Here is a 14,112-nt window from a genome sequence, read left to right on the forward strand (position 1 = left end):
GGGGCACCGAGGGGAGGAATATTAGCCGAATTAAAGGTCACTTCCACAAGAGTTGTTCCTAGCAAATAAACCCGACGCCGCAGAGTGGAGAGTTCTAGGTAGACAGAAAATTGCTGCGGATGCCCCTGGGCGGCCACAGCCAGGGTTTCTCAGCCCAGGCAGGGAGAGAAGAAGGTCCTTCTGTGCTTGCTTGTAAATCGGTTTCTTGTCTATTTTTTCTTTTTTCTATATTCTCACTCTCATCTCCTGCACGTCCCAAGCTTCCCCTGGCTTTGCAGCCACTCAAGCACGGCTCTGCTGGTTCTCAAACTTAGGTGTGCACCGGAGTTCCACAGGGCTCCGGAGAGCTGACTGCCGGGCGCCAGCCCCAGAGCTTCTGATGCACAGGTCTAGGGGGCACAGAGAAGTGGCCGGCCTGCCTGCCTGCCTTTCCTTCTTTCTGTTTGTTTTGTTTTTGTTTTAGGGATATCAAACCCAGGGGCATTCTACCTCTGAGCTACACCCCCAGATCTTTTTTTATTTTATTTTGAAACAGGATCTCCCTAAGTAGCTGAGGCTGTCCTCCAACCTGTGATTCTCCTGTCTCAGCCTCAAGTACTGAGATTACGGTGTGTGCCACCACGGCCAACTGAGAAGTGGCATTTTTAAAATTTTTTTCTTGGCGCATTGTAGTCATACATCTTAACGGGTACACGATGGTAGAGGCACACAGCACACGGCACTCATGTAGCCCTTCCCCACTTCCCACTCTGTTCCCTCCCCCTCCCTCCTTCTCATGTCTGGCTTAGTGACTGACTTTGATGTGTTTGTGAATGTACGGCATGTAAAGTAGGGAATTCCACTCTTCCCCCTTCCAATCACCCCAAGAAGTGACCTTTTTTTTTTCAGTACTGGGTATGGAACCCAGGAGCACTCTACCTCCAAGCTACACCCCAGGCCTATTTTTTATTCTTTAGTTTGAAACAGGGTCTCACTGGGTTGCAAAGGGCCTCACTGAGTAGCTGAGGCTGTCCTCGAACTGCGATCCTCCTGTCTCAGCCTCCCAAATGCTGAGATTACAAGCGTGCGCCACCACGCCCGGCTAAGAAGTGGCTTTTCTAATAAGCTCTCCAGTGATGGTCCAGGGGCCACCAAGGGAGTATGCGAAATCACCCTCCTCTGACCTGTGCCCAGTGCTGCCTTCACCGGCACCACCAGATCACTCTGCACTCTCGTCACGGTGTGATGCTCTTTATTAACATTACACCGCTCGCTCTACAGGGTGTGCAGCACACCCCTGTAATCCCCATGCTTGGGAAGCTGAGATGGGAGGCCTGCAAATTCAAGGCCAGCCTCTGCAATATAGTGATACTCTCAGTAATCTAATGAGCCCGTTTCAAGACAAAAAGTAAAATGGGCTAGAGGTGGGGCTTAGAGGTAGACTGCCCCTGGGTTCAATCCTCAGAAACACACACACACACACACACACACACACACACACACACACACAGCACCACTCCATTCGAGACTTTCAAGTACACCTTATTAAGGGAAGCCGGATTGCCTGGTAATGCGAAGGAGCAAGAAGTCCTGAGCTTGTGGTCCCAAAGCCACCTCGGAGCACACTCGGACCTTCCTCCTCTCCAAAAGCGGCTACAGCCGCCGTGTCTGTCCCTAAATTGTGCCAGCTCTGGGCAGCCCCCAGGGTTGGTGTGATCAGAGGTCCTGAAAGCTGGATCTGAGCATTTCCCTGGACATCCTTAACCCAGGCGTCCTAGACGCCTCTGGAGGGACCTCCGCCACCAGGAGCCAGTGTGGTCCTCGGTCCAGGTGTGGTGGGGCAGGGAGGGCATGGCAGGCCATTTAAGTGATGTTCTAGGTATTAAAGATCTGGGGACAGTCTGACAGGCAGTCCTCACTTTTAAATTTGAAAAAGAGCCAGAAGCCAACGTCAGGGCACACGCCTGCAATCCTAGTACTTGGGAGGCTGAGACAGGAAAGTTGCAGGTTCAAAGCCAGCCTCAGCAACTTAGTAAGGCTCTCACCTACTTAGTGAAACCCTGTTTCTAAATAAAAAATCAAATAGGGCTGGATATGTGGCTTGGGGTAGAATGCCCCGGGTTCAATCAGTCCCTAGGCAAAGAAAGACAGACAGACAGAGACAGAGACAGAGAGAGACAGAGAGAGAGAGAGAGAGACAGAGAGAGAGACAGAGAGAGAGAGAGACAGAGAGAGAGAGAGAGAGAGAGAGAGAGAGAGAAGAAGAAGAAGAAGAAGAAGAAGAAGAAGAAGAAGAAGAAGAAGAGGAGGAGGAATGAGGAGGAGGAGGAGCAGGAGGAGGAGGGGGAGGAGGAGAAGAAAGAAGGAGGAGGAGGAGGAGGAGGAGGAGGAGGAGGAGGAGGAGGAGGAGGAGGAGAAAGAAGGAGGAGAAGGAGGAGGAGGAGGAGGAGGAGGAGGAGGAGGAGGAGGACAAAGTGGTGCATGCCTGTAATCCCAGTATTTTGGAGGCTGAGGGAGGAGGAATCACAGGTTTGAAGAGCGTCTCAGCAAATTATGAGACCCTCCGCAATTTAATGAGACTCTGTTTCAAAATAAAAAATAAATAGGGCTGAAGAGAGAGCACCCCTGGGTCCTATCGCCAACACCATAGGAAAGAAGAAAGAAAGGGAGTAAGGAAGAGAAAATATAAGGTTTCCTCTCAAGTTCCTCAGAAGTAAGGCAGTGGCAGTCGTTGAAAGATAAATTGTTTTCTGTTGAAAAAAAAAATGGCTAGATTAGAAATAGTAGGTATACTTTCAAAAGGTTTAAGTGCAAATCTTATTTGGGCGTTCTAAATTTCCTAGGACACTTGTCCTTTAAAAGGAAACCAGGAAAACCATTTCGACCTTCTACACACAGCTTACCTTTTCCTAGGAAGTGTGGGCTCCTTTCCAGAAGGCGTGGGGCCCCGCGGGCTCCTCCGCTGCTGCCCCCTTGTGGTCGCCTGAGCACACGCCGCCAACGCGTCGATTGGGCTCATTCATCTATTCAGTTTGAGAAGCCCAGCCCTGGACTGGACCCTGCAAAGCCGGGAGGTTGAAGGGGTGGGGCCGGCGCCGCGCTCCGAACCCAGGGTCAACCTGATTCCGCCGTTGGCGCTTCGTTCATGTTTTTGGGTGCAGAGGAGGTAAGAAGAATCATTTAGCAGGTCACAGTGGTTTTTCTAGACTTCGTCAAGAGGAAATTTGTAAAGAAAGCAAAACAGGTGTAGCCAGGCGTGGTGGCGCATGCGTGTAATCCTAGAACTTGGAACGCAGGTTCAAGGACAGCCTCGGCAATTTAGTGAGGCTCTCGGCAACCTGGTGAGGTCCTGTTTCCAAATGAGAAATTTATCGGTCTGGAATGGAGCTTGGAGGTAGAATGCCTCTGGGTTCAACTCCCAGTAAAACACACACACACACACACACACACACACGGAGCAAACAGTTTTTTGTTTGTTAGTTTGTAGTACTGGGAATAGAACTCAGAGGAATTCTACCTCTGAGAGACAACTCTAGACCTATTTTTCATTATTTTGAAACAGAGACTCACTAAATAGCTGAGGTTGTCCTGGAACCTGCGATCCTCCTGTCTCAGCCTCCCAAGTACTGGGATTACAAGAGTGTGCCATCAAGACTGGCTGCAAAGAGGTGTGTGTGTGTGTGTGTGTGTGTGTGTGTGTGTATTGTGTATGTACAGGTACATAGACATATAGAAAGAGATTAAGGGAAGGAGAGGGGGAGGGAGAGACACACAGAGAGACACAGAGAGAGAGAGAGACAGAGAGAGGCAGGCAGGCAGGCAGGCAGGCAGGCAGGCAGGCAGGCAGGCAGGCAGGCAGGCAGGCAGGCAGGCAGGCAGGCAGGCAGGCAGGCAGGCAGGCAGGCAGGCAGGCAGGCAGGCAGGCAGGCAGGCAGGCAGGCAGGCAGGCAGGCAGGCAGGCAGGCAGGCAGGCAGGCAGGCAGGCAGGCAGGCAGGCAGGCAGGCAGGCAGGCAGGCAGGCAGGCAGGCAGGCAGGCAGGCAGGCAGGCAGGCAGGCAGGCAGGCAGGCAGGCAGGCAGGCAGGCAGGCAGGCAGGCAGGCAGGCAGGCAGGCAGGCAGGCAGGCAGGCAGGCAGGCAGGCAGGCAGGCAGGCAGGCAGGCAGGCAGGCAGGCAGGCAGGCAGGCAGGCAGGCAGGCAGGCAGGCAGGCAGGCAGGCAGGCAGGCAGGCAGGCAGGCAGGCAGGCAGGCAGGCAGGCAGGCAGGCAGGCAGGCAGGCAGGCAGGCAGGCAGGCAGGCAGGCAGGCAGGCAGGCAGGCAGGCAGGCAGGCAGGCAGGCAGGCAGGCAGGCAGGCAGGCAGGCAGGCAGGCAGGCAGGCAGGCAGGCAGGCAGGCAGGCAGGCAGGCAGGCAGGCAGGCAGGCAGGCAGGCAGGCAGGCAGGCAGGCAGGCAGGCAGGCAGGCAGGCAGGCAGGCAGGCAGGCAGGCAGGCAGGCAGGCAGGCAGGCAGGCAGGCAGGCAGGCAGGCAGGCAGGCAGGCAGGCAGGCAGGCAGGCAGGCAGGCAGGCAGGCAGGCAGGCAGGCAGGCAGGCAGGCAGGCAGGCAGGCAGGCAGGCAGGCAGGCAGGCAGGCAGGCAGGCAGGCAGGCAGGCAGGCAGGCAGGCAGGCAGGCAGGCAGGCAGGCAGGCAGGCAGGCAGGCAGGCAGGCAGGCAGGCAGGCAGGCAGGCAGGCAGGCAGGCAGGCAGGCAGGCAGGCAGGCAGGCAGGCAGGCAGGCAGGCAGGCAGGCAGGCAGAGACAGAGAGAGGGCGCTTTATTGCTTCACACCCGGGCCCTGTGGACGAACAGGAAGAACAGGTGAAACAACTTGCCCAGTAACAACCTTTCAAGGCCCCAGTCGCCTCGCTGTACAACACAGGCACTGAGGAATCTCCAAAGGCCCTTCCTGCTGCAAACCCTGATTCTACTTAAAACCATAGCCCCTCTCCCCTTGCTGGGGCCGGGGCTAGCGCCTGAGCTGCCGGGCTCGCCTCCCCTGGCTCGCTGGCTGGCGTCTCTTTCTGTGTTCTCCACAGAGACCTCCCAGAGCTGCTGCCTCGCCTGGTTTTCCTGTTGCCATCTTTTGCACTCATCGGAATCATCAATATTACATGGTGAAAGTTTGTGCTCTCTTTCTGAGCCTTCGGGGTGTCCCCAGTGTCTAGTCTCTGTGGTTTTTTAACTCTTTTCAGGCTCCCTTAAAACGTTCCTGGAGGTCTGAGCCCATCCTATGTCGTGAGATGTGAGTACAAACTTGAAAGCTGGTGTTGTTGGTCTTCACTCCAGAGCTTTTCTTTGTAGACCATCAACCAGATGCATCCACTGGAAGAATGTGCGTATTGGCTTAGAGCGGTGATTCTCAAACTGATCTGGGCACCTGCCCCCCAGGGGTCCCTGAAAACTGGCACAGAATCTACAAGGTCAAACTATTTTTATCATCAAAAAGACATTCGTTTCATAGTAAAACTAAGACATTTGCTTGTGGGGGGGGGTACTGGGGTTCCTGGTAGCCCTTCTACCTCCGGGCTACTCTCCCAGACCTATTTTTGACACTTTTTATTTGGAAACAGGGCCTCTTAAGCCAGCACGGCTGGCTTCGAGCCTGCGCGATCCTCCTGTCTCTGCCTACCAAGCGCGGGGATTACAAGCGTGCACCACCACGCCCGGCAAGACATTTGCTTTTATCCCCTCTCCTTGACTCCTAAAGTACACCGGAGTAGGGTGTGCATGATTGTGCACACATGTAATCCCTGTATTTGGGAGGCTGAGACAGGAGGATCGCAGGTTGGAGGCCAGACTCACAAACTCAATGTGCACTAGGCTTTTGCAGAAACTTTTCGATCTGTAGTACTGGAAAACAGAAGCCAGTGTAAGGTCAGATGTGTCTTCTGTTAAATTGGATGTTAAAGGGATCTGCCAATCTATAAAACAATAGACATTCTTCTCACTAGCACTCTTTCTTTTAAAGATTGAGGTATTTTGATTTAAAAAATATGTTGACAGCCGGGCGTGGTGGCGCATGCTTGTAATCCTCGCACTTGGGAGGCTGAGACAGGAGGATCCCAGCCAGCCTCAGCTACTCAGTGAGGCTCTCAGCAACGTAGTGAGACCCTGTTTCCAAATAAAAATATCAAAATAGGTCTTGGAGTATAGCCCGGAGGTAGAAAGCCTCTGGGTTCCACCCCCAGTACCACCAAAAAGAAAAATAATAATAAAATAAATAAAATATGTTGACATGTAGTGCATATATTGCATATATTATTGTTTAAATGAGTTAGTAATTTTAAAGATTGTTTTTCAGCTGGGCATGGTGGCGCACACTTGTAATCCCAGTACTCAGGAGTCTGAGACAGGAGGATCGCAGTTCGTGGCCAGCCTCAGCTTAGTGAGGCCCTCTGCAACTCAGTGAGACCCTGTTTCAAAATAAAGAATAAAAAATAGGGCTGGGGCTATAACACAGAGGTAGAATGTCCCTGGGTTCCATCCCCAGTGCCACACAAAAAAATATTTTTTTAGTTTTAAATTTTAATATAATGTTGCAGGAGGCTTTGGTTCATGGAGAACAAGAATCAGAGGCCGGATTAGAACGTAGCACATCTTTTTATTTACCAGTGAGGCTCAGAGAGCAAAGCTCCAGGTATGAGCCCTGAACTCAGAACATGCCAATTCTTTTATATAACTGCCAATAACTTTCAGAAGGGAGCGGCGACTGTGAGATTTGTTTTGCCGAGCCATAGGCAAAATGCAAAAGCAGAACTGCAGTTAGCCTGGACATTATTTCTCTTTTCTCTAGCAGTTCTGAACCTTATCTTGCTATTTCAGCTGCCGGGAGAGGCTCAGCTATGTTTGCCTTGAGAGGGGCTCTGGGGGAAAAGGTGTTATTCTAACTCGTCTCTAGGTTTCTAGCCAAGAGTCATCTTCAAGGACATAACTAGGCTCCTGCCTCGATAATTCATATCAAAAATATAACAGACAGAATAAGCAATGCCTGTTTGTTAGCCCAGATGATCTTAAAAGTATAAAGGGAAGCCTGGCGTGGTGGTGCACACTTGTAATCCCAGCATTTGGGAGCCTGAGACAGGAGGATCGCGGTTTACAGACAGCCTCAGCTACTTAGTGAGACCCTGTTTCAAAATAAAGAATTAAAAACCGGGCGTGGTGGCACACACTTGTCATCCCCGCACTTGGGAGGCTGAGACAGGAGGATCGCACAGGTTCAAAGCCAGCCTCAGCAACTTAGTGAGACCCTGTTTCCAAATAAAATATAAAATAGGTCTGGAAGTATAGCCCGGAGGTAGAAAGCCTCTGGGTTCCACCCCCAGTACCACCAAAAAATAAAATAATATAAGGAATAAAAAACAGGGCAAGGGGTGTAGCTCGAAGGTCGAATGCCCCTGGGTTCCATCTCCAGAGGCGCGCGCGCGCGCGCACACACACACACACACACACACACACACACACACACACAGTATAAAGGCGTCTGGAAACCGAACAGTTGGAGAACGGTTGACATGGGACACTCTGGCACCATGGGGTTGGGTTGCTCGGGGCTCTGTGCACACACATGGGCCCTGATTGTTGTGAGGACAGATTCGGGCAATTTCCAGTCCTCCACCGCTTACCTGCTGACTCAGGGCAGAGGACGGAAGATGAGGGCCAACACGGTTCCCAGCAGAACATTCTGTTTGTATTAACATTTCTCTGAGCCCAGGGAAAACAGAACTCCTTTGCGTGGCATCTGCTGAGCCGGAAGGCGGAGAGGCCTCCCTGAGCATGCGCGGTTGCCGGACGCCGAGCGACCTTGCAAATCTGCTGGGCTGCCAGGTCTGACGTCAAAGAGCTGATCCTCGCAGCCTTGATTCCTTAGATGCAGAGGACTAGCCCGAAACCCCCCTCGAACTTCAGACCACCGTGCTGAAGAGTCTCAAAAGCTAAACGTTGCGTGGTTTAGACTCATCTGCAGCGAGGTGCTTTGTAAACCGAACTGCGTTCCGGAAAAGTCATCTGTTGAAGTTCTAACCCCCAATATTTGGAGATAACTATATTTGGAGATAGGGCCTTTAGGAAAACAATTATATTCAATGAAGGTGAAAGGGTGGGGCCCTCATCCAATAGAACCGAAGACTTAAAACAAGAGGAAGAGACACCAGAGGGCCAAGCACACAGAGAAAAGGCCATGTGGGGCCACAGGGGAAGGTGACTTCGTTGAGGTTCATGAGGACAAGGAAAGCCCAGTCCGACCTCAAGGAACAGGCTTTATTTAGGAATAAAATCTGGAAGGAGGCATCTAAAGGGGAGAGAACCCATGAGAGTCAGAAGTCTGCCTCCTTTAGGCTAGGGGCTTTTTATGGGGTAGGAAAGGAAGGAGAGGGTTCACTGGTTGGTGGCCACTGGTTGGTGGGCTAGTGGCCAAGTCATCTTGGGGCAGGGCAATGGTCAGGGGTGTTTCTCTTTCTTTGTTCCTTTGTTCTCAGATCTCCTCCAACAAGGCCTCATGGCCAGACCTCGCAGCGCCTAGAGTGTCTAGCTGCAAACCCAGGAGAAAGCACACCTGCTCTTCACTGCAGATGCCCAGCCTCCAGAACAGTAGGAAAGCCAATTCCTGCTGCCCCCGGCCAGTGAGAGTTTGTAAGGCAGCCCTAGAAAAGCTAACACTGGCAGTGACTGGCTGTGATTTGATTCTGTTGAACAGGATTTGGAAGGTGTAAGTAACACAGACACAAAGCCTCAGCTGCTTCTGCTGGGAAACATCTCAGCTGTGTCTGGTTCTTCTGTGGCTGTTTCTAACTGTATCGGCTGCTTGATCCTGGTAGGCTCCTGATTACCCTGGTTTCCAAAAGACTGGCTTTGGAGTTAGTGGCAGCTCCACTGACTTCTCAAGTTGACAGCTGGCTTCCTGGCCACAGAACAGGTATAGCTCCCATAGTACCAGGTTGTGGCTTTGGACATCAATCCTGAAAGTCCTGGACAAGAGAAGGCTCTCCACCTGGCCTGGCTTGGCCCCCACGATACAGGTGTCAGTGGTACCCCAACTATCTACAGCATCTCATGATGCCCTAAGGAATATATGACAGACTCTAAAGATTCCTGGTGTCATGGATTAAAACCAGGACCTTTTTATTATTAATATTATTATAATTTTTTTGGTACTGAGATGTAATCTAGGGGCCTTCTACCTCCGAGCTACATTCCCAGCCCTATTTTTATTCTTTTTTTTTTTTTTTCGGTGGTACTGGGGTTCCTGGAAACCCTTCTACTTCCAGGCAACACTTCTGGGCTACACTCCCAGACCTATTTTTATACTTTTTTATTTGGAAACAGGGTCTCTTAAGCCAGCGTGGCTGGCTTTGAACCTGCGGCTGGCTTTGAACCTGCGCGATTCTCCTGTCTCCACCTCCCAAATGCTGGGATTACAAGCGTTCGCCACCACACCCGGCTTTTATTCTTTATTTTGAAACAAGGTCTCAATAAGTTGCAGAGAACCTTACTAAGTCGCTGAGGCTATCTGAGAACTGCAATCCTCCTGTCTCAGCCTCCCAAATACTGGGTTTATATGCATGTAAAGAATATTAATAAGCCACCAGGCCCAGCTTATTAATATTCTTTGACTGAAAAAATAACTTCTAACTAGTGATGCGGCCCCATAAAGATAAAATACAATGGAATATTAGTGGCCATGTGAATTAAGATGACTTCATGTAATAATGTGACTTACTTAATCTAATGAGTCGTAATGTTGGGTACATGCAGAGGTACCCCATCACCAGGTAGAAATGGCATAGACTTGCAGGTTCTGAGAGTACCAGTCACTTAAAGGAGAAGATGCTATACAACCCTGGTGCCCCACCTCCTGCTACATCGCCATCTGCCATGGCTTCGTGAGTGGTCCCCTAGGACCATGGTCAGGGAAATGTTGAGTCTAACTTGCAGAAGGGTCCATGAAATAATCTGAAACAAATCAGCAGAAGATTGATACCATATCGTAACCGCACTCAGGGGCAGCTCTGCCAGACAAAGAAATCCTTGCAATGGACAGAACTTTGAACTCCAGAAGGAGAGATGTCAAATCTTCACTGGCTCCTGGGTGGCAATTAATGGTTTGGCTGGGTAATTAGAGGTCTGGAAGGACCTGGTCACCCTTCAAGTATTGAGGGAACAAAACTAGGCATGCAAATATGCTAAATCCTTCTTATCTTCAGAGTCCACATCAGATTCTGGCTTCCAGCTCTCTCTGTCCTCTCCGTCATAGCCAACCTTCTGGAAATAATTTTTCATAAGCTCTCTCCTGCTGCTTAACCCTACTCATCTGGAAAGACACCAGAACGTGGAGGCTGGGAGAGAGGACTCCAGAAGAAAACCTCCTGGTGCCCCGGGCTGTGGAGCCTTACACCGTCAACCTAGCCCCATGCCTCAGTTTCTCCGTCTGTAAGAGGGATCATGGCAGGACTTGCCTCCAACTGCTGAGTTGGTATTAGATGCCTTGGTTTCTGTAACGTGCCTAGAATGGCCCCTGGTTTGTGATAAGACCTCCACCAGTGTTCTCCTGTATTGTCTTTCTGTTAGGTTGAAAATAGGGGGTTTAGGAGGGAGGCAAAAACACCAACCGGGTTATCAGAGATCGCTGATTCGGACCGGCACCCTCCGGAGAGTCAGCTGGCCGTGGGAGAAGGGACTGATGCGCCACATGTCTGGAGAGTTGCGCATAGTCCTGATCGGCCAGCTGAGTCACGTGGCAGATTGGAGGCACCGCTGTCCTGTAGGCATGCAGATTCTCACGACATCTGTAGCATCGCGATGTTTGGAGTCTCGCGATATCTCCGCTTCTGGCTTCCGTTGCAAGATCACGTAGGGGAAGGACCCAACTTATCAATCGAAGGCTCCTTTCTCAGAAATTCTATCTCTGGCCTCCCAGTGAGGGTCACTTTGTCGTAATTCTCTCCTAAGTTGTAACTGGGTATTGTTAGTGTGTTGTTATCAACCTCACCCAAGATGCTGTAAGATCAAAAGTAGTAGATATTACACATCCTCCATATTATCTTCCTGTGGCTTAGTATAATACCTGGTACATAGGAGGGACAAATAAATGCCTGTGGAACATTCAAAGGAACAAGTGAATGAATGAATGAAGGGTGATTCCAAAGAGCTCCCACCCCAAGTTCCTAGATGAACTCACTGTGGGAGAATCTTTGACTTTAGGTGTCTTGAAAGACTGACAATGGCCCCCTTTGGGGCAGGAGAAAGCTCACGTTGAGCCAAAGACCACGCATGTCTTGGAGAAGGTGTAATTAGCATATAAACTTCATAAATTCAGACTACGTGATATAGAACAAATCCTATCCTTCATTGAGTCCAGTGGCTCTGAAGCATAATTACTCTTTGGAATACCCTTGGGAAGTTTTAGAAAAAGTAAAGACTCCTAAATTCCACCCAACCTGCAAATTGCCGGGAGTCTAGTCTGGGGACCTGGACTTTTCAAAAACTTTTTGGGTGACTCTGTTGCAGCCAGCCTGTGGAGACCAGCATCCTTTCATCTTGTCATATTTGCAGAGGGGGAAACAAAGGCAAACTTACTATCAATAAGGACTGCATGAGCTTTATAATGAACACAGAAGTTAGCCAATGCTTTGCCTGGGACCAGAAAATACAGTGTTACTTTAAAAACAACAGATGATACAATTACAACATGGTAGGCTCATTAGCATATGTTCTAGTTGACATTCTTGCAGATATAATCTAAAAGACTGACCATGTAACTTAGAAGAAAGATTTATTTATTCTAAATAAATAAGGCCAGGGACAGCCAGATCTCAGATATAGCAGCAAGAAGCAGAGAGAGGAAGATGGGCCTGGGCCATGCTTCTCAGATCACGGAGGCCAGAAATAAGAGAGAGAAGGAAGAGGAGGAACCATATATATAATCACCAAGGCCACACCTTCAGGGACCCACCTCCTCCAGCCCCACCCTACTGGCCCAGCAGGTACCACCCAGGTAAATCCAATATGATGGATTTATCCACTGCTGGGCTTACAACCCACCATATCAACCCTGAATATTAATAAAAGAGCTCTCTTAGGGGGCATTTTATGTCTAACTATAATACCATGGAAATAGATCTGACTAAAAGGCCCTAGCAGGTCCTCCTTCTCCTCTTCCTCTTCTTCCTCCTCCTTCTCTATTTGTTGGTAGGGCAAATACCAGACTGTTTGGCAGACTCAGTTGACACAAGGCCTGGGCACATCTGCCAAGTTCAATACAGCATGACCAGGGTTACTTGTCTAAGTACCAAAAGTCCCAGTCACAGTGCTAAGTTCTTCCCTTCTAGGGCTTTGCACCTGCATGTTCTTGGCTCGTGTGAATATTAGCATCATCCTCATTATCCTCTAACCCAGATCACTCTGGGCACCACCTGTATTTTTCATTGGATAATTCCTTGGGGGGAGGGTGTGTTGGGGAGTGAGTGATCCTGTACATGGTAAGATGTTTAGTACATCTGTGGCCTCCACCACTAGAGAACAGTAAATAAACACTTCTAGACCTTGCCACATCTCTACCTTCCCCCATCAAAAAGGGCTCTCATCCTACAAATCCACCTATCAAAGAACTCCAAGGCCCTTAGAATGAGATCAGGGAATTTCACCAGAGCCTTTTCCTCTGTGGAGAAAATATAAATGAATATTTCTATAGATCCTATGATCGAAATCTAAAAAGGAGCTAGGCGTGGTAGCTCATCATTAAGAGTAAGGACTACCCCAGTGTGGTGGTGCACACTTGTAATCCCAGCATTTGGGAGGCTGAGACAGGAGGATGGTGGTTCGTGAACAGCCTCAGCTACTTAGGCCCTTTGCAACTCAGTGCGACCCTGTTTCAAAATAAAGAACAAAATATAGGACTGAGAGTGTAGCTTGGAGGTAGAATGCCCCTGGGTTCCATCCCAAGTACCACAAAAATAAATAAATAAAGTACATTACATATAACACTAGTTTTACTGCATAAAATTTTAGTAAGTCCTTAATAGCATCTAATAACTATCAGATTTCCAGTTCTTTCATAAATGTCATATGTCCTTCTAAAATTTTTTTCAGTATCCAGATAAAGTCCACACATTCTACAAATTTTATTTATTTATTTGGTACTGGGGATTGAACTCAGAGGCACTCTACCTCCAAGCTATACTCCAGCTTTATAATTTAATTATTTTTGGAACAGTGTCTCACTAGGTTGAAGAGAGTCTCACTACTTGCCAAGGCTGTCCTTGAACCTGTGATCCTCCTTTCTCAGTTTCCCAAGAACTGGGATTATAAGCATGTGCCCCCATGCCCAGCTCTATATATTTTAAACTGCTAAGGAATCCGCGGTTGGGATGAAACTCAGCACAAAATTTGGCTTTTCTAATTCTAACTTGTGTTTTTTATCACTGCAATAGTGGGGAAGGAATTTTTTTCTATTTTTTTTTAAAGCATTGCGAAGCAATGTTAGTTTGGAAAACTGTTCCAGAGTTCCCATATTTCAAACTCATAACATTTGGCAATTTAGGGCTTTGTAAAATTGGCAATGGCTTTGCAAACCCATCATAGCAGGTAGTCATTTTCCATCGGAATCCAGCCACGTAGGCAGCTTACCTACACCATCAAAGCGGCTCATCCTCAGAGCTCCTGAGGCCTAATTAGGTTAGAGGGCGCAGGTGCCCGTGAGGCCACCAGGGGGCGCCAGAGGAGCTTGAAGACTAGGCTTTACCTAGCCGCCAACTAGGCTGCTTTATCAGGAGGGAGACACAGGCAGGGAGGGCCTGGCTCTTTCCTAACTCAGGTCAGAGTCCTCCAGCCCTCAGGGAGAGATGATGAGCCCCCACGCTGCCTGGTAAAGGCCACGGTTAGCTGTCCACTGCCTTTTCCAGAAGTTTTCAGCCCTCCCCAACCCACAGTGGTCTACCATCCCTCCAGTCTCTTGACAGCAAAGAAAAAAATTGCAGACTCGGCACATCCCAGGCTAATGATGAGCACCTCGTTCCTATGACTGTTAATGCCTATTCTGATTGTTGAGTAAGCAGAGGTCTGTGTTATAAGCAACGTTAGACATCTGTAACTGTGGCCAGTTCAT

The 14,112-nt window shown here is 49.6% G+C and overlaps 1 protein-coding gene across 1 annotated transcript in view; it reads right to left on the minus strand.

Moving 5' to 3' along the window:
* Window positions 1-282: 282 nt before the first annotated feature.
* LOC308276073 (O-acyltransferase like protein-like) overlaps window positions 283-14,112 on the minus strand; it is a gene marked incomplete at both ends in the record, with an annotated part of 77,306 nt that continues 63,476 nt past the window's right edge. Inside the window, one exon of the mRNA XM_080714676.1 lies at window positions 283-389. Coding sequence (XP_080570802.1) covers window positions 283-389 — 107 coding nt within the window. The remainder of the gene's footprint in view (window positions 390-14,112) is intronic.

Source organism: Muscardinus avellanarius (assembly GCF_963383645.1).
Source record: "Muscardinus avellanarius genome assembly, chromosome: 17".
In the NCBI taxonomy this organism is placed as follows: domain Eukaryota; kingdom Metazoa; phylum Chordata; class Mammalia; order Rodentia; family Gliridae; genus Muscardinus; species Muscardinus avellanarius.